This window comes from Asterias amurensis, chromosome 8, assembly GCF_032118995.1.
Source record: "Asterias amurensis chromosome 8, ASM3211899v1".
Classification (NCBI taxonomy): domain Eukaryota; kingdom Metazoa; phylum Echinodermata; class Asteroidea; order Forcipulatida; family Asteriidae; genus Asterias; species Asterias amurensis.
In genome coordinates, this window is record NC_092655.1 from 20,344,006 (window position 1) to 20,365,214 (window position 21,209).

The following is a 21,209-nucleotide window of genomic DNA, read 5'->3' on the forward strand; positions in this document are numbered from 1 at the left end:
GACTTGAAATAATTGCCCTAATTTCATGAGGACTATGTCTATGATTAACAATAATATTAATAATATTACGATACAGTCATTTTTATGCACATAATGCAGGAGCCTCTACGCAAAACGTAGAACAATGAAAAGGGAAATTATCAAATGAAATCGTCTTCTATCACAGTTCAAATCATCTTCTATGGTACAAAACAGTCCGTCAAGAAGAGAAACATGCCAAAGTTTGATTATCTTTTCTGAATTGATTTTATAATAAGAAAAAACTTATTGCAATTGAAAAAAGAAAGAAAAAGATTCACACAAATGAGTCTTTATTGGGAAATGAGTGCGTCACAAAACTGAATTTGACCTTTGATGATGAAGAGTCGCACTCTAACCATTTAAGACTGTCCTTTCTCTATGCTCTAACCATGCTCCAACCATGGAGGAACTAACCCATTCACACATCAGTCTGGATTGTTGACTATTTTACCGCGTTGACCATTAACACTAGGGTTTGTATTGTTGTTTGTTGTTGGTGGTGAGGGTCGACATCTTGAAAATCACTTGTTTGCAATCGACCTCAACCTTGCAGTGAATGTGTACTCAATCATTCACCTTGAATTCATGAGGTTTCGTGCACAGCGGCTTTTCTGTTGGAGGAATTGGCTTGGTCATCGCCATACCATAGGGAAACTGAGAGGGTACTGTTTCTCTGTCTGTTCTGAGGAGATACTGAACTACATCTGTGGGAATAATTTGTTTGGGTTGGTGTGCAAACATGTAGGGATGTACCCAACTAAATAAACTGGCATAGCATGCAGTGCAAAATGCTCAATATAGACCATATGCATTGACGTCATCCAGCCGCCATCTTTGAGGTCAAACGGTGACGAAACAATCAAAACGCACATAGATTGGCCAATGAACAACCTCCTTTTGACCTCAAGGCGAGATCGCCGTACTGAAATGACGTCATGTGCATTAAAGGTCTATTCAAATTTATACACACAAAATATTTAGAAGTTTCACACTCACAGCTTTTTACAGCAAAGGAGAAACTATCCATTGACTCTTGAACTTCTCGATATGATAACTTGGGGAGTCCCGTGGTCCATCGAGTTATTAAAATAAATAAAAAAATAATAAAAAATCTTACACCGATGTGATTTTCAAAATGTCCAAGCATGAAAAATGTGTTTAGAACCCTGCACTCTGTTGAGAAATGGGACACTGGAATTAACGCTCAAAATCTCCCCTTTTCTAGGGTTTATTGTGTAATCGTCAGGTCAGCATGCATTGGCGTAACTTCAACATTTTGAGTCCAGAATGCCAGGTTAAACATTTGGTTGATAACCCTGCACAGCGGAACCTGAACTACTTGTCAAGTTTTAAAATAGACCAACCCCATGTATACACCATGATAATGTAAACAAACTTAAAAGACTTCCTTCTTTTGACTTCTTTTGACAAATGATTCATACTTGAACTTAGCTGACAGAAGTCTCAGAGGTCATGTTAAAGTCAAACGGTTTCTGAATGTGTCCGGGGGAAATTTCAGTTTGAACTGTGACTTAATGTCAAATTCGATTGGTTTATTGTGGTATTGTCATTATGGGGACAATGGTATTCTTAAGACTAACTCCTTGAGTAGGGGGAATCTGACAGTAAAGGAACACGTTGCCTTGGATTGGTCTTTGAAAAGCGTTTGTAACCGTCATTTTTATAAAATGCATGTGGTTAGAAAGATGTTAAAGTAGAATACAATGATCTACACAAATTTGCCTCGAAATTGCGTGGTTTTCGTTTTACTTTGCGAACTCACACGGTCGGCCATTTATGGGAGTCAAACATTTTGACTCCAATAAATGGTCGACGGAGCTTGTCGACGAGGTAAAAGGAAAACCATGCAATTTTGAGGCATATTTGTGTGGATCATCAGATTCTGCTTTTAAAACATCTTTCTAACCATATGCATTTCATAACAAGTGGTTTCAAACGCTTTTCAAAGACCAACTCGTCCGATCCAAGGCAACGTGTTCCTTTAACAGGTATCAATGTACTCCTGGGGGAGGGGAAACAATTATCCATACACCAGTGGGAGGTGCTACGTCAGGTGGGTTGCATACAAGCTTGTGAAGGTTTTTTTGGTGTTGTGTACTGTCTTCTGAAACCGTCGGTTACACTCTTGAGTAACCATCAACTTCAGAAACAAAAGTCAGAGTTAAAATTTCCTGAGCTTTCATTGTCAATTGAAAATTTGGTTATAACTCGATGAATTTGTAAGTGGTTTTTGTATTATGTAATTTGCTGATTGTGCAGCCACGGAGGGCGTATGCTATGCTTTCATTCTATTAGAAATTGTTCAACCTGTGTGCCCTGGGGTGGATTTCACAAAGAGTTAGGACTAGTCTTACCTCGAGTTAGGACCAGTTACTCGTCCTAACTTAGGACAATCAATGCAATTTGTATATCTCCTAGGACTAGTCCTAGCCTAAGTTAGGACTAGTCCTAAGTCCTAACTCTTTGTGAAATCGACCCCAGGGTCTCAACCCCTTCACCAGGGTTCCAACCTACATGTACATGCACATGTACAGTAAGTGCCTTGGGTCCCAACCAGGCCTGTATGCTTTGTTTTTGAAAGGGCAAGGGCACCAAGGCTTTTCTCCTTGGTTAAAGCCATTGGACCCTTTCAGTACAGAAAAAAAAAAAAAGTTCACAGATTTACAAATAATTTACAGGGTTTACAGAAGGTAATGGTGAAAGACTTCTCTTGAAATATTAGTCCATGAAATGCTTTACTTTTTGAGAAAACGGTAAAACAATATAAATTCTCTTTACGAGAATTACGGATTTGTTATAAACACATGTCATGACACGGCGAAACGCGCGAAAACAGGAGTGGGTTTTCCCGTTATTTTCTCCCGACTCCGATGTCCGATTGAGCCTAAATTTCCACAGGATTGTTATTTTATATATAAGTTGTGATACACGAAGTGTGGGACTTGGACAATACTGTTTACCGAAAGTGTATAGTGGCTTTAAGGGCACCCTACATGTACATGCCCTACGAGGAAATTGTAAATGTTTTCTTGAGCATTTCAAGGGCACCAAGACAATGACCGGGGGCATGGAGGCATTCGCTTTTGTTGCCTCTGTGAAGTATTAGGCCTTCCCAACCTTTGTGCCCTAGGGTTCAGCCTTTGTGCCCAACCTGCTCGATAATTCTAACCATTGTAACCATTCTAACCACAGTCCTTGGTTTTCATTTGTCCTTTTTTCCAGAGATCTGTTTCCTGTCCGGTATATGGAACGATCCCAGCTACCAGATGGGCGTACTTTAATCAGGAAGCCTGATCGATTAGTAAGTTGGCCTTACCCCCCCTGAACATTGACCCAAAACAAAGTCAATACACACAGGTAGCTTTTAAAGGCAAAGGGAAAGGATACCTTTGGTTTTTGGAACCGTTAAATTGTTTCAATGTCCTTTATAATTATAGATACACTAATTAAACTAACCTGTGAAAGTTTCATTTCAAACGGTGGATATGCTTTTGAAATATCGCTGAAAATCCAGAACATTTGTGGATTATTAGAATGATCCGCAATTGAAATACACAATCAACTATAATAAACAGATCTGACAGTTACGTTTCTCAGATTCAAATTTGGGGGATAAAAATTGAAAACTATTTCGTAGAACCACATTAAAGTGAAATGATTCTCAAAAACCTTGACACTATGGAAAGCCGCTGTGATGTTATTGCTAACCAATTAAGTTTTTATTGCCATCAATTTTAAGAGTGATTACCAAACCTATACCTTCTCTTTAAAGGCAGTGGACACTATTGTTAATTGTCAAAGACTAGCCTTCACAGTTGGTATATCTCAACATATGCATAAAATAACTAACCTGTGAAAATTTGACCTCAATCGATCATCGAACTTGCGAGATAATAATGAAAGATAAAAACACCCTTGTAGCACGAAGTTGTGTGCGTTTAGATGGTTGATTTTGAGACCTCAAGTTCTAAATCTGAGGTCTCAAAATCAAATTTGTATAAAATTACTTCTTTCTCGAAAACTACGTCACTTCAGAGGGAACCGTTTTTCACAATGTTTTATATCATCAACCTCTCCCCATTACTCGTCACCAAGTAAGGTTTTATGCTAATACTTATTTTGAGTAATTACCAATAGTGTCCACGAGGAGACAGTTATAACACAATGTTCGATTTCAAACAATTATTGTTTTGAAGATGTAACCTCTTTCAACTTATCTTTCTCATAATCATAACATAGTAAGTTTTTATGCTAATAATTATTTTGAGTATTTACCAATAGTGTCCACTGCCTTTAAAGAATGTCAAACAACGTCTTACATTAGGATATCCTTTGCCTTCTTGCTCACTGTCAACATTTGTTGGCAAGTTATATCCCCCCCAAACAAATAAAAAGAAAAATGCAAAGTGGAATTTTGTGGCATACAATTGAATGTCACAGAGATGAACATGATACTTGTGTTCATGACGCCTTTTAGATGTCGTATCATGTCCCCTGAAGTACCAATGAAGCCAAACAGACAGCTTCACTTCTAACAATAAGGATTCAATGCTTGAAATTTAGGGGGGGGGGGGGAATCCAGAAGACCCTAGGGCTGAAATGTAGCTTACAGTATTTAAAGGCAGTGAACACTATTGGTAACTACTCAAAATAATTGTTAGCATAAAAACTTACTTGGTAAATAGTAATGGAGAGCTGTTGATAGTATAAAAAAATTGTGAGAAACGGCTCCCTCTGACGTAATGTAGTTTTCAAGAAAGAAGTAATTTTCCACGAATTTGATTTTGAGACCTCAGAATTAGATTTTGAGGTCTAGAAATCAAGCATCTGAAAGCACACAACTTGTGTGACAAGGATGTTTTTTTCTTTCAGTATTATCTCGCAACTTCGACGACCACATGTTTGTTATTTTTGTGCATACGTGTACATGTATGTTGCGATACACCATGTGAGAAGACTGGTCTTTGACAATTACCAAAGGTGTTTATAGTGTCTTTAACCAGAGAGTAGTTTTTGATGGATTTCTAGGAATTTTCGACCAGGTCCCACAAGACTCCTTGTGGCTGCTGGGTTATTTTGGGGTACAAATTTGAAACCATGATTGTGGATGATGTGCACATAAGTGAAAACTAAGTCAGACAGTGTTACATGAAGTCTGAAGATGTCTGCCTAATGTCCCAACTTCTCTTGGAATTCCTGCAGCTTGACACAAAAAGTATCTCTGTAAATGTCACATCGAATTATAATAACAACAAATTCAGCTCTCCTACCGTCTTTATGGCTCCAGGGTTATCAAGTAAGGTCTCTTCAACCCTCGAATCATTCGTCTCCGTCGGATGCAATCATTCTCGCCATCATTCCATGATAGATTGATTTCTTACCCTTTCTTTGCTTTTTTTTTGCAATGTGGGATTGTTTTTGTTTTTGTTCAGCAATTCTTCCTTTGGCCCCCTTGGCTGCTTGTTAAAAACACTGGACACTATTGGTAATTGTCAAAGACCAGCCTTCTCACTTGGTGTGTCTCAACATATGCATAAAATAACAAACCTGTTAAAATTTGAGCTCAATCGGTCGTTGAAATTGCAAGATAATAATGGAAGAAAAAACACCTTGTCACACGAAGTTGTGTGCTTACATCCCAGATGCTTGATTTCGAGACCTCAAATTCTAAATCTGAGGTCTCAAAATCAAATTCGCATAAAAATTACTTCTTTCTCGAAAACTACGTCACTTCAGAGGGAGCCGTTTCTCACAATGTTTTATACTATCATACTATGTTTTGTAGATCAAGTTTTTGGCCATGACTTGAATCCCAACTCAATGTGAATGAAGATTCTAAAGGGCATTGGTCTTTTTAGAAAATGTGCTATATAATTTATTATTATTATTTTTTATAATAATAATGTAAAAATAATTTACAATGTGCCTGTAAGAAGTTTTCAGCTTCATTAGTTGTCATGTTCTTGAGAGAAAAAAATGAAAAGTACAGAGCAATGTTTTCAGGAGAGTCGCGAAACTCTGTTGTACAAGCTAAACTAATTTTTGTCTCACTGAGACTACAACTATTTTTCGTGATATTGTTTTTATTTCGCAAAAAAATGCCTTTAATGTGAAATACAAGGTTTTTTGACAAACTTAATCGTCTAACAAATCATTGTGTTTTGTTTATATTTTCAGCATCATTGCTATTACCACGGTGAAGTAAGAGGCAAGAATTCATCTAAGGTAGCGCTAAGCACGTGTGATGGTTTAAGGTAAGTTTGTACAGCTCAGCTAATAATTTGGTTGGGTCACATTTATCCAAGTAAGAGCTTCCAAGGAAACAGTGCAGTTAAAGGAACACGTTGCCTTGAATCGGTCGAGTTGGTCTTTGAAAAGCGTTTGTAACCGTTTTTTATAAAATGCATATGGGTAGAAAGATGATGTAAAAGTAGAATACAATAATCCACACAAACATGCCTCGAAATTGCGTGGTTTTCCTTTTACCTCGTCGACTAACACGTCGGCCATTTATGGGGGTCAAAATTTTGACTCCCATAAATGGCCGACCGTGTTAGTTCTCACAGTAGAAGGAAAACCACGCAATTTCGAGGCAAACTTGTGTGGATCATTGTATTCTACTTTTAAAACATCTTTCCAACCATATGCATTATATACAAAACGGTTACAAACGCTTTTGTTTTGACCAACTCGTCCGATCCAAGGCAACGTGTTCCTTTAAAAAATATAAAAAATAAGACGAACCCTGGCCATATGTTGTATTCATTCATGTCATTTTTGAAATGTCATTATCGCCAACCAACAGCAGTAAAATATATTCCCCAAGTTAAATATAACTGAAAGCTATTCTATAGTAATAACACATTTGAAGTTGCACAAAACCCCTCCAAACATGCCAAACAACAATACAAACAAACATTAATTAGTTGGTTTCATTTTAAAGGAACACGTTGCCTTGGATCGAACGGGTTGGTCTTTAAAAAAGCGTTTGTAACCATTTGTTATAAAATGCATATGGTTAGAAAGATAATTTAAAAGTAGAATACAATGATCCACACAAGTTTGCCTCGAAATTGCGTGGTTTTCCTTTTACCTCGTCGACTAACACGGTCGGCCATTTATGGGAGTCAAAAATTTGACTCCCATAAGTGGCCGACTGTGTAAGTCGACGAGGTAAAAGGAAAACCGTGCAATTTCGAGGCAAACTTGTGTGGATCATTGTATTCTACTTTTACAGCATCTTTCTACCCATATGCATTTTATAACAAACGCTTTTCAAAGACCAACTCGACCGATCCAAGGCAACGTGTTCCTTTAATCAAGGAAAGTAATATGCACTTTGGTAGGTACATGTATTAAAGACGCTGGACACTATTGGTAATTGTCAGAGACCAGTCGTCTCACTTGGTGTATCTCAACATATGTATAAAATAACAAACCTGTTAAAATTTGAGCTCAATTGGTCGTCAAAGTTGCGAGAGAATAATGAAAGAAAAAACACCCTTGTCAAACAAAGTTGTGTGCTTTCAGATGCTTGATTTCGAGACCAAATTCGTGGAAAGTTACTTCTTTCTCAAAAACTTTGTTATTTCACAGGGAGCCGTTTCTCACAATGTTTTATATTATAACACCCCTTACAAATACTCTGCCTTTTCATTGGTTTAGAGCGCGTCACATGATATGTCTTAGTTTTACTAGACGGCGGCCGTGTGATAGTGCATCGTTTGCCGTGTGATAGTGCATCGTTTGCCGTGTGATAGGCCAAAGACTATCACACGGCGTGCAGTACCCAGATGTCTTTTACCCACCTCGAACCCACATTTGTGTATCTGAAATGCGCGTATGATTGTTACGTGTCCGTAGATGATAAATAGTCTGTTGGGGTGTTATAAAACAAATATTGACTGCTTTAACTTGTGCTATTATTTTGAATAATTACCAATAGTGTCCACTGCCTTTAATCCTTTAGGGACCATAGTGGGCCACAAGCATTCTACACCAAATTGCCCATAGTGGCTGAAAATGCTGCAAGGTTGAGCTACTTCCATTCACATTATAAAGAGGTCAAAGTAAAGGTCAAGTCTGGTTTTGATATTCTATTCACAAATACCCCAGACAGTTTCTCTACTCCTATTGGTGGAGAGCGCGTCACGTGGGGGTGTTTAAACGGTTGATAATGACCAGTGTTTATGACCGTCTGGCTTCTGCGTGTCGGCGCGCAAGACTATCACGCGGAACGCGAAATTCATAGCTATGTAACAGGGCGTAATCTATTTCTAAGCGGGCGCGCGTAATTTATCTCTAAGAGCGCGCGCGTAATCTATTTCTAAGTGCGCGCGCGCATACACACAACCCACGTGCAACATACTCTTCACAAAGTTTTTGAAAAAAATATTTCAAACAAATTTTTAACGTTTTTTTAACAAAAGGGTATTTATGAATGGGAATAAAAGAGTAGTGACTCGTTGTTACGCGTCTGTTAAAAACCTTGCAGGGCCATTGCCGTGCGATAAAAGCCTTCGCCTTTGGCTCGGGCTTTTATCACATGGCAATTCGACCCTGCCGGCTTAAAACGGCCGTGTAAGAACTTGTCGCTACCCTTTTAATTCCCTTAGTAAATCATAGTATATAAACATAGTTTCCCGATTTCTAAACACAAAACTAAGTTTCCTGTTTTATATTAGTTTCTGTTGACATTTTTACTGAACAAATTTGACGAAAGACATTGACAGTATTAATTATGTCTGGTCAGTTTGTGATGATTATAGGCCTATAGAAATGAATGGTTTCTAAAGGTTTAAACTATTTCCGTGACTCTATTGATGAAAGCGTATATTATTTTTTCTAAATTTGTAGATTCGTGTTAGGCGTATAGTTCAACTTGAAAATGACTATCTTTCCCAAAATAACCTGATATGAAAAACTCAGCTGAAAACATGTTATACTGCAATGCACTCGCCTTTAGCTTCTACATTACATGTCATGGAGCTTTGAATCAACACTTTCTGGTCCATTCTCCTTGACATAATGCCTGTGTGCTGTCAATTCCAAGAACTTTATTTCCAGACACTTTAACTGTACCCAAAGGGCCAGCCCTTGGGTGTCCCTTCCTCCATGGTTACACAGTGTACCTTGCATTCTTAATGTAGGTCATCTATTTCACCCCTGCTGCTGCTTCTCCTTAGTACTGTATAAAGATCAATATCCCCAGGTACCTCAAGGTACATTGATTGGCCCTAATTTTAGCCACAAATCCATTCAGTCACTAAACTAGTTTGGGTTGTGTGTGCTGCACACGTATAATCTCCGCTGTACATGCTGCACATGTTATCTCCGCTGGCTGGTAACTCAGTAACTGATGAATTTTCTCTTTAGGGAAATACCATGCTTTCTAAATTAAAGTGACTGTTACAAACTCAATGTGCACGTATGGGGACAAATCCACTTTAAAGTTTTTAATGATTTTGTTAGTGAAGTTATTGGATGAACACAACATTATCCATAATTGGAGGAGGTAATTGTTTTAGGAAACTATCGTACATGGAAAACAACTTTAAAACAGAAAATGACTTCTTTGTTCAAACCCAAAAATCATTTCAAAATTTACCCAGTCAGTTTCCCTTGTGGTTTATATTGATAAAATGACTTCTCCTTAACTTCACATTTTAGGCAAAGTACGCCTTTGGTTTTTGAACAGTTTGATTGTTTTAATCCCATATAAATGTAGTTATAAACAATGAAACTAATGTAACCTGTGAACATTTAACCTTGAGAGGTTGTAGCATTTTTGGGATATCGCTTAAAATCTGGGGCGGCAATGCCTATGCAGGAGGAATAATCTGGAGTCTAGTAATACACAATCCAAGAAATGTTTGATGCAGAAACAGTTTGAATCCATTTCTAAATTATCATTATCAACAGCTGCAGTGCTAGCCCTTTACCCAGAGTGGCTTTTAGCCTTGTTTGGGCGAACTTGCATAAAAAAAAAAAATAAAAAAATTTAAAAAAGTGCTTCATAGATTTTACAAGTAGGCTGAAGTTTTTATGGGAATTAAACTTTTGAGTATTTACCAAAGGTACATCTCCCTTTAATAAGGTTTTGTTCTTTTGTCTTTCTTTTTTTGGTCAAGCGTCTGACTTTTATTAGTTCGCGTGTCGAAACTAACACGACCATAAAAACAGACAATGTTTGTGTTTATGAAACTTTGTTGTGTTTATTGTTAAACCAGCATCATAAAGAGACTCGAAACCTCATACAACGATTCTGAAAGCTTGAAAGAATAAGTCTTTCATGTAAAGAGTAGCCTAGGCTAATAAATTGTGGTTTGCTACCTTATGGAAAGACAGACTGAAAGGGAAAGATTTAACTTCCTATCCTGTAGATATAGAAAAAAAACATCATCAAGCCAGACTTTGTTATCCAGTCATACAAGGTACATTATTGTTGTGCTTGCATTAAAATAATATGACAATTTGTCATTGTCACAGGGATTATTTTTACGCTTGTATCAACAAGCTTATTATTAAATTGTTATATCGGGGCTTTTATAAAGTGCCATTTCATTTTGACCGTAGCAATTCTAATATTTTTTTTCTTGCAAGGTAGGCAGAGCCACATTTTTGAAGTACTAGTACACACATTGTACATGTATAAGACCTGTTTTCCTTTAAATACATAGCATCATCAATTATTTTTTATGTATGACATCATCATTCCTTTAAAGGCATTGGACCCTTTCGGTACAGAAAAAAAAAAAAAAGTTCACAGATTTACAAATAATTTACAGGGTTTACAGAAGGTAATGGTGAAAGACTTCTCTTGAAATATTAGTCCATGAAATGCTTTACTTTTTGAGAAAACGGTAAAACAATATAAATTCTCGTTAACGAGAATTACGGATTTGTTATAAACACATGTCATGACATGGCGAAACGCGCGAAAACAGGAGTGGGTTTTCCCGTTATTTTCTCCCGACTCCGATGTCCGATTGAGCCTAAATTTCCACAGGATTGTTATTTTATATATAAGTTGTGATACACGAAGTGTGGGACTTGGACAATACTGTTTACCGAAAGTGTATAATGGCTTTAAAGGCAGTCAACACTGTTGGTAGTTACTCAAAATAACTTATTGCATGAACTTACTTGGTACCTAGCAATGGAAAGCTGTTGATAGTATAAAACATTGTGAGAAAAACGGCTCCCTCTGAAGTAACGTAGTTTTCAAGAAGGAAGTAGTTTTCCACGAATTTGATTTCGAGACCTCAGAATTAGATTTTGAGATCCCAAAATGAAGCATCTGAAAGCACACAACTTTGTGTGACAAGGTTGTTTTTTCGTCTGTTATTATCTCGCAATGACCAATTGAGTTCAAATGTTCACAGGTTTGTTATTTTGCGCATGTTGAGATACACCAAGTGAGAAGACTGGTCTTTGACATTTAACAATAGTGTCCAGTGTCTTTAATTTTTTATTTTTTTTCCAGTGGGTTGGGTGGTTTTTTGCTGTGGGGTGGGTTTCAGGGGACATTTCTTGTGGCAGGACGGCTTTGTAGAGGTGCTGGTCACCTGTTCCTCCTCGCCACTCACTGGCTTGGTATTTTTTTAGCTATTTCGATTCTTTATTTTTTTTTTTCGTATCGATATGTATTTCTATATTTTTATGCCAGTGTAAAGTCTAATAAAACTAAAACTAAAACTAAAACTAATGCAAAGAATAGGTTAACAAAATTATGGTTCGCTACTAAATATGAGCTTACAACATTTTAAGAGTCATTACGAAGCATATTCCTTCCCTGTAAAGCATTCAATTATTTTCAAATGACATTGCTGTCATCATTACTTTAATGTGCAGTTGGCTTGGTTTGGTGCTGATGTCAAAAGTCTGCGCTTAACTCCCACAGGAGTGTCTCTTAAAATATCAAACTAGGAGGCTGGCCTCAGGGCTAGAGTTGAGCAGACTATACTGGAATGGTGTCCTGGATTATCTGACAGGGGGTTTGGGAAGTTGAATCAGTCATTCTGGAGAAAAAAAATATATAGATTGCTTTTATTTAGAGAGGGATTGTCATATTGACTGTACAAAAGTGGTTTCTTTATATTTCGTAAAAAGGAACATTTTTTCATATTGACAAATATTTAATAGATCTATGATAAGTTTGTTTGCATCTGAGATACAACAAAAAGTATTTTTTTTTTTTACAGAGAGGGATTGTCATGTTTATACTTAACAAAAGTGGTTTCCTGTAAAAAGAGAACATTTTACTATTTAACAATATTATTTTCATAAATATTTGTGTTTGTTTCAGGAATACAAACGTAACCTTACACTGATTTGTATGAAGTACTGTATACGTAGTACTTTGTATGAAAACCCCTATAACAATGGCGGGGCAGACAGTTTCCATGTGACAGTGTTAGCATCGGTGGGCGGTGACAGGCGGGTCTGCCCATCAGAGCTAACAAATTTTGCCCAGCACTCTGAGCATAATGCTCCCAGATTGCACTTCAGCAATGATGGCTCCATATCTAAACATTAATATTTTTGTTGAAACATCAGTCCTTGGTTCACCTAATTTGATTTAGAGCCTGCCACTAAAATTGGTATGGCTACACTACAACACTAGCCTCCTGTCCGTTTGTGATTATCATTAGTGCAAGGGCTCATTCCTCAGTGTTTCATTCCCAAGTCCTGCTAAATTACTACATGTATACATGCGAGACGTTGCTAATTTTTACTAGTTCATTGTTCTTGATTATAATCACTGCTGACTTTTTCGTTTCAGCGGGGTCATTATCATGGATGGGAAAAGCTTTTATGTGGAGCCACTTAAAGACTCCAAGTCGCAACATCTTGTCTACACACCGGAGAACATTAAAAGAAAGAAGCAAACTAGAGGTACTGTAAGAATTGACCAGAAACATTTAATTCCATATCAAATTATCTTTTTTGTTTTGTTCCTTATTTGTTTTTGAAAGGGGTTTGTCCGTGGGCGTTCAGGAGCTAAAGTAGGTTCAATCGAATTAGTCTTCGTCGTTCTTTTTTCTTTAACTGGTTAATTTGATTTGCCGAAATTGCCGAGCTGTATATCCTCGATACTAGACTAAGGTTTTAAAAGGTTAAAAGCTTTTGGGTGTCGTGTTTACATTTATATGGTTTTTTTTTTTTTTTTTGTTGGTTTGCTGTTGTTTTTGTGTACGAGAGGTTTGGGCTAAGACTGGGTCAAATGGAGTCAAAATGGTTAAAATGGAGTCTAATACATGTAGTAGTGGTGTCAAACTCACCTTCTGAAATATAAAAGTTCAGATTTAACCTTGTGATTACATTCTGTTATATCGCAATCATATGAGGGTCTCGTTTAACAGTAGAACTTTTCGCAAATACCATTGCACAAGTGCAAATTGTTGAATGAGGTGCATTGTGGGATAGCTATTGATAAAATTTGATCACCAGCTAGACCACAATGCACCCAATTCCGAGCTTTACACGCGCGCCCGAGTATTTGTGAAAAGTTAAAACACTAGCGGGCCAGTCAAAATTCACTCCAAATGGTCCGGCTGGCTAGTTCAGTGCTTTTTCAGTGTTAGCAAGTTTCCCTAATTAATGCAGAATAAGGACTTGTAAAGATTGGCATTGAACTATGTGAAATGGCAAGCTACGTAACTGGTCCCGCATATGCATCCAATTTGTACAAGTATCTTCTTTTTTTTGGGTGTTTATTCCATCCATGGTTGTGGTCGGCTGAATTGTTGTAGTTTTTGTCAAAGTTGTAATAACGAGATACAAATGTAGCCTTGCTTGTAATGAGACTAGAATGTCGGTGTGAAATTTTAATTGATGTGCCTTTCTGTGTGGATTGAATGAGTCAAAGGTCCACTATTTCTAGATGGCCTTATGGGATTGGGCTCTGGCTTGGGATTCAGCATAGGCTCCGGCTTATACGCAAATACCATTAGTCAAAGTTCTTCATGGTCAAAGTTAGACATGAACCAGCCGTCGATTTTACCAAAATTTTTCCTAACTTAGGATTAAACCTAGGACTTTAGGACGAGTTAAATTCCATGTCCGAAGACGTTAGGACGCATTGAACCCATTCTATGTTAGGACGGGTTATTGTCCTAACTCGAGATAGGATTAATCCCAGCGTTTCGTGAAATTGGCTGCAGGCCTGTTTGCTTCATTTTTGAAAGGGCACCCTTTGAGGAAATTGTAAATTTTTACTGGAGCAATTCAAGTGCACCAAGGCAATGACCAGGGGGCATGGAGGCAGTCACCTTCGTTGCCTCCTTAAAGTATCAGGCCTGATGAATCGTGCACAGTATTTCATGATAGTGTGATGCAGTAGTACGTATGTAGGTTGCAAGGGAGAAAGTAAAAGGTGGAAGAAAAAAAAATACTTCAATTATTCTACCATATGGCAATCACATGACTCTGTGAACATGGCGGTAGATGGTGTGAACATAGCATCCACGGTTGTTCACATTTATAATGGAATGTTTTGTTGACCGGGCTGAGCCTGATGAAAATGACAAACACATAGTTTGACCATTGATATCTATGAAGGTTAATAAAGTCCAAAGAATAACTTCCTTGAGATGTTTGATGACGTTGTTAAAGGCACCAGACACTATTGGTTATTACTCAAAATAATTGTTGGCATGAAAACTTACTTGGTAACGAGCAATGGCGTGCTGTTGATAGTATAAAACATTGTGAGAAACAGCTCAAGTTTCAAAGTACAAAGTTTTTGAGAAAGAGATAACTTCTCACTCAAATGACTTCAGCTGAAGCCTTTTTATTATGCATCTGAAAGCACACAAAGTATAATGCAACAAGGGTGTTTTTACAAATGCGATGAACAATTGAGTCAAAATTTTCCAAGATTTGTTATCTTATGCATACGTTGGGAAACACTACTAAAAAGCATTTACAAAGGACATAAATAAGGGGATATGATTGTCCAAAATCGAGAAAAAAACACAATTTTTTTCCCCTTGATTTTTGTCTTTCTTTACTACATGTGGCCTTATAAAAAAAACTTTTACAGGTAAACCAAAATTTGTTTTGACCCCAAAAACAGTTCAGGGTAATAGTTTACATGTGTTCACCCCACGTGACAACACAAAAACTTGTATTTTTCATTTTTTCAAACGCCATGAAATTCCACGGTGTTTTATTACTTATTGAAATATTCAAATGTTGGCAGCTATGCACTAAGTGAGAATGCTGGTCTTTGACAATTGCCAAATGTGTCCAGCTGACGATTTCACCAGACTTAGGACGCGTTCAGTTCTGTATCCGAAGACACATTGAACCCATCCTATCGCCGTGTCCGAATTGGCGACTTCGGCTACAGCTACGGCTAGGGCGCGCGCGTCTGCTATTCTTCAACACTGACAGACACGCTGATCTAGCCGTAGCTGTAGCCGAAGTCGCCAATTCGAGAAGGCCTAAGTTAGGATGGGTTTAACTCGTCCTAACTCGAGAAAGGATTAATCCTAGCGTTTTGTGAAAATCGACTGCAGTGCCTTTAAAGAAAAAGAAGAAGAAAAAAAACTTGACTTGGCACGTCTTGTTGTTAACCTATACTTTGGTTGTGTATCTGTATTTCAGTAATCACACTAAAAGCACTGTCTGCTAGTGCAAGTAGATAATGTTTCAACTAAACATAAAAAATGGAAAGGAGAAGGGATAAACGATTACTCATCTGGGATGTGGTGAGCAGTGCTGAGTCACCGTCACCTGATAGAAATTTACAGCAACTGATAAAAAAATGGCAATAAAAATCAAAAACCTAAGAACACACGCAGTATTCTGGGTTTATCTATTAACCCCATTTTTGCTCTAGGGAGAAGGATTAGGGGCTATTCAGAATAATTGATGTTAAATACATTTTCTGAAATTGTTTCGACCCACCCTACTTCCCCAAATTTTTGTTTTAATATTTTAATGGCTTCATAATGGATTCTGTGCACTGGAGAACAAAGTAATGCCTCAAACGAAGCAGATATGTTTGATCAAAGTCTCCAACATCAGTAGTTTCCAATAGCCTTTTCTGGACTAAAATTAAGCAGGAATGAAGTTGTCGATCTTTGCTGGTTAGTTTTTCTTCTTCTTTTACGATTGATAATTTTTTTTTTTTTAAATAAAAACTGAATTTCGATATTAAATTATTTAAAAGTATCTTTTGAACCACCACCCACAAATTTTTTCTTCAATTTTGACTATTCTGAATGGCCCTTAAAGGCAGTGGACACTATTGGTATTTGTCAAAGACTAGCCTTCACAGTTGGTGTATCTCAACATATGCATAAAATAACAAACCTGTGAAAAATTGAGCTCAATCGGTCATTGAACTTGCGAGATAATAATGAAATAATGAAAATAATGAAAATAATGCAATTTTTTTCCAATAATCTTGTTCGTGCAGAATTTTGTCCTGCATTTTGCTCTTCGCAGCTTTTTGTGTCAAACTTGGCCAAGTCATTGGATTTATAAATCCTAGGAGGTTTTTTTTTTAGCCCAAACAAAGTTGCCATGCACCCACACAATCTTGCTTAGCGGATATACTACACAGTATGTTACCAGCCTAAAAATGACATAAGGTTTACATTATTAATACTGGTGCCTTACAATTTTTTTTGTTTAAAGCAAAGAATTGTGCTTAGTGTTACTTTTCTGCTCTGAAACACCCACCCCAATCACCCGAAAAAAAGAAAATAAATTAAACAGTTGCTGAGTTGGGCTTTCAAAACCAAAGATTAATGTATGTAGGCCGGCTTCGCACTTGCAAGCTTTTTTTGCACTTAGTTCGTTTTTTTTTTTTTACAACCTATCACATCCCTGCACTGCTGAAAAAGCCCTCCGTCTTCCACAACACAAGACACCCTCCGTAAAACCACCAAGACAACAGATGGTCAATCCATTGACTCGATGATGACGCAAGGAGTTCAAGAGTATCCCAGACTGTCAGGGATGTAGACCAAACGTTGACGAGCGACAGCGAATACCTCAAATGTGTCAGATGCTGATCAAATGTAGAGCAAGCATGTTTGAATTATTTATAAACTGTGAAAGTAAAAAAATAGAATTCCCAGCTTTTTGGGTCAAGTAAAACACTTGTGGTTTAGCTTAGGGGGTTGCTTAAAGTGGTACCGCTGAGCAAATTACTCTTGAAATTGTCACTAATGGTTTTTAGTTAAACACTTATTCTCGCAATTTTTTTGCGAGTACAAAGAAATCAGCATCCTGTGTGATATGTCGAGACAGTAACAACTTGGCCTAATTTCCTGACACTTCTTAACAGTAAAATCTACACTTGCGATTACCATTCTACGCTTAGTGCTGAACTTCTGTGCTAGCTGTGTACACGCACTTGGAGCATGGAGTTCCCTGCTTCGTTGAGCAAAAATTGTTTGTTAACAGTAAGCAGGTCGGATTTCATAAAGAGTTAAGACTAGTCTTATCTCGAGTTAGTATGAGTTACGCGTCATAACTTAAATCAACCCTTAAATTTTTGATATCTCCTATGTTTTAAGTTAGGACTAGTCCTAACTCTTTGACCGCGTTCCCACTGGATCCACATTTGCGAGATCGGGATCCCGCATCAAGATTAGCTGCAGGCGTAAAATCCCGGTCGTGTTCCCACTTGAGTTAGATCGTGCATTGATCCCCCTTTTTGGAACGGAAGTGGGTTCAAAAGAACACTGTTTTGCTAGTGAATTGCGAGGTCTGATCCCCCTTTGCGTTCCCACTAGACTTTTGATCGCCCATTAATCCAAAAGGGCGATCAGATCCCGCTTTAATCCTACTCCCGAGGAGGATCAAAATTGCACGGTCAGATCCTGGTCGCCCTTGCAGTCCCACTGTAGTCTGTTTCTCTTTGATCACCCTTTGATTGCCCTTTCGGGGTCTTGATCGCCCTTTTCTCGAATTGGGAGATCAATGCGGGGTCCAGTGGGAACAGGGTCTTTGTGAAATCGACCCCTGAGCCATAAAATTAAAGGCCTGGCTTGCGTTATCTGTGCTATCATCCAAAAAGATCTGGAAGGATTAGCAAGCAAGGGAAACAGGAAGTTGTCTATACTGTTATTTAGAAACCATAGATTTTTCATTTAGGCCTACATGTGTATGTGATTTGGTCAAATCTCCTTTTACAGCATTTTCAGCTTTGCTGGTTGTTAGAAATTCTAACGCTATTGGTAATTGTTAGAAATTCTGGCGTACTATTCCATTTTTAATGTACTATTTTTTAAAGGGATGCCGCAGTGAATTCAAATAAAACAGTTAATGTTGCTGTCCTTTATTTCTGATATATGTATCGAACATCAACAAAATGTGCTTTGTTTTTTTCCCGACATATCTGACTTGCGTAATTAGCGAATAAGTCATGCCCCCCCCTTTTGTGGATTGTAACCGCCCCCTACCATCGACGTCACGTCGGGAATTCAAACATATCGTCGGCAAAAAGAGTCTGGTCCCTAACTACACGCGCCTAGGTACCAGGCCACACAGTGCACACGTCTCTATATGCACACAGCCAGGGGGCCCGACGGCTCGGGTTACCTACATGACGTCACGTTTATGCAAATGAAGGCTCCCTTTTAGGGGCGGGGTGGGTTCCCCTAATCTCTAGAAAACCATTTTTAAAATACTTGCGCATTTAATAAAAAATAGAAAAAGATATTTCAGGTTTAAAAAGTCATGTTTAATCGTTTAAAGGAATAAAATAAAACACTGCAGCCACCCTTTAATGTCTTGATACTAAATCGAGACCTTTATTTATTCTGAATCATCAGAACGTGTTAAAAATATCATTAAGAAAAGGTCAAGAAAGGTCAACACTGATCCAAGAAAGGTGATTTAAGCAGTGTGTATACATGTTTTTTTTTATCAAGAAAGAATGTTTAAAGACACTGGACACCTTTGGTAATTGTCAAAGACCAGTTTTCTCTTTTGGTGTATCTCAACATATGTACAAAACAACAAACCTGTGAAAATTTGAACTCAATTGGTCATGGAAGTTGCGAGATAATAATGGAAGAAAAAACACCCTTGTCTGGTCACAAAAAATTGTGTGCTTTAAGATGCTTGATTTCGGGACCTCAAAATCTAGTTCTGAGTTCTCGAAATCAAATTCGTGGAAAATTACTTCTTTCTCGAAAACTACGTCACTTTCAAGGGAGCCGTTTCTCACAATGTTTTAAACTATCAATACCAAGTGTTTATGCTAGCAATTATTTTGAGTAATTACCAATAGTATCCACTGCCTTTAAAATACGAATATGTGCGCTATATAATAACCATGTAAATGATATACTTTTTATAAGTATTTTTTTTCATTTTTTTTTTTACTATTATTTTTTTCATAATTAGTGTATGACACTGACGAGTATGATGAACAAAACTGGAAAGAGCAGTTGAAGATGATGCAAGGGACGAGTCGAGTGAGAAGGGACGCCTTTGATGAAACTAAATATGTAGAGTTGGTCATCGTAGCTGACCACACAGAGGTAAGTACTTGCGTTTAAGACACTGGACACCGTTGATAATTGTCAAAGACCAGTCCCCTCACTTGATGTATCTCAACATATGCATACAATAAAAAAACGGTGAAAATGTGAGCTCAATTAGTCGTCGCAGTTGCGAGATAATAATGGAAGAAAAACACCCTTGTGACACGAAGTTGTGAGCTTTCAGATGCTTGATTTTGAGACCTGAAAAATCAAATTATGAGGTCTTGAAATCAAATTCGTGGAAATTTACTTCTTTCTCAAAAACAATGTTACTTCAGAGGGAGCCGTTTCTCACAATGTTTTCAACAGCTTTCCATTGCTTGTTACCAATTAAGTTTTTATGCTAACAATTGTTTTGAGTAATTACCAATAGTATCCACTGCCTTTAAAGGGACTGTGGCTGTGTTTAAGGAAAAATGATAAGCGCTTAAAAAAAAGGAAAAATCGTAGTTAGCCTAATTTATGCCTGGCAACAATAGTGTACAACTACAATCATGTTAAATAAGCCTAGTACATGCTAACAATGCACCTCGGAGCATAATAAACATTTTCTAGGGTACCATTGTGGGTCTCATGTCCCCAGACGTTTCGGCTGCCTCGCTCCGCACTTGTGTTGTGCCTTTGAAAATTGTCCTCTCTTTTTTTTCAACGGGCAGTTGCATTCCTGAGATGGACCAGTCTCAAGTATAGTCCCTTTTTATACATGACATTATGTCTGGTAACCTGTCTCTGCTGTGGAAGACTCTTCAGTGCTGAGCAAATTGTGTAATAGTTGACTATTGGCTGTTTTCCAATTTCTACCCAGAATAAAAAAAAAATTAAAAAAAACCATCCTATTCATAAAACTGCTGTTAAATTGAATAATCTTGTCGCAATCTAACTTGAATCTTTCAACCCGTGCTTCATATTTTCATCCTTGACTTCTTGACTGTGTTTGACAGGAAATACCAAGTCTGGTGTTTGGCTTGGCTGAGTTGAATAATGGAAGACAAATCTCTATTGTTTTAATTTCTTCGTAGCCTTGACTTGAGTTTACCCTCGGGGCGAGACAGAGGAAGATCATTGCATTATAACAAAATAAAACGTGTGTGAATTGGGCGTAGATTTACAATTAACTGGTATAGATGATTGTTTTAATATGTAATAGATGTTAAATTTGCATCACGGATAAAGAATATTAGTTTTGATTTTTAACCATACACCAATGGGTGTTAGCACAGAATACTCAGTACTTTCCCGAGCCTTGTGAAAAAATGTCACAGGCATTTTACTCGGGTGAGATTCGAACCCAAGACTGTTGTAATTCTAGAGAAATGAGAATAATATAGTTCTTGAGAAATGATTAAAGCAATGGCATGAACATATTGTTTACATGCTAAAATAGTTTTTGTGACTTGTTTTACTCATTTCTTATAAACTACAGCACTTTTAAGGGAATCTACCAACATTATCTTCAAACTGTATGAATTTAATGTAATTCTGTGGACATTGTGTTCTGTGTCCCACAAAATGTACATAGACCCTTTAAAGGCAAAGTATTCCTTTTGGTACAATCAATTGTTTAGAAGTCAAACCACAAATGGTGTCATTCTGAAGTGAATGAAGTTTCAGATTGAATTACTAATGGAGTCGGCTGTTCTTGTTGTGTTCTTG

The 21,209-nt window shown here is 37.5% G+C and overlaps 1 protein-coding gene across 4 annotated transcripts in view; it reads left to right on the plus strand.

The window, feature by feature from the left end:
• Nucleotides 1-21,209, plus strand: part of LOC139940538 (disintegrin and metalloproteinase domain-containing protein 12-like) — a 65,721-nt gene that overhangs the window by 20,658 nt on the left and 23,854 nt on the right. For all 4 annotated transcript variants that reach the window (XM_071936837.1, XM_071936838.1, XM_071936839.1 and 1 more), the window contains 4 exons: nucleotides 3,265-3,343; nucleotides 6,220-6,296; nucleotides 12,827-12,939; nucleotides 19,417-19,553. In XM_071936837.1, the coding sequence (XP_071792938.1) occupies nucleotides 3,265-3,343; nucleotides 6,220-6,296; nucleotides 12,827-12,939; nucleotides 19,417-19,553 (406 nt within the window). The remainder of the gene's footprint in view (nucleotides 1-3,264; nucleotides 3,344-6,219; nucleotides 6,297-12,826; nucleotides 12,940-19,416; nucleotides 19,554-21,209) is intronic.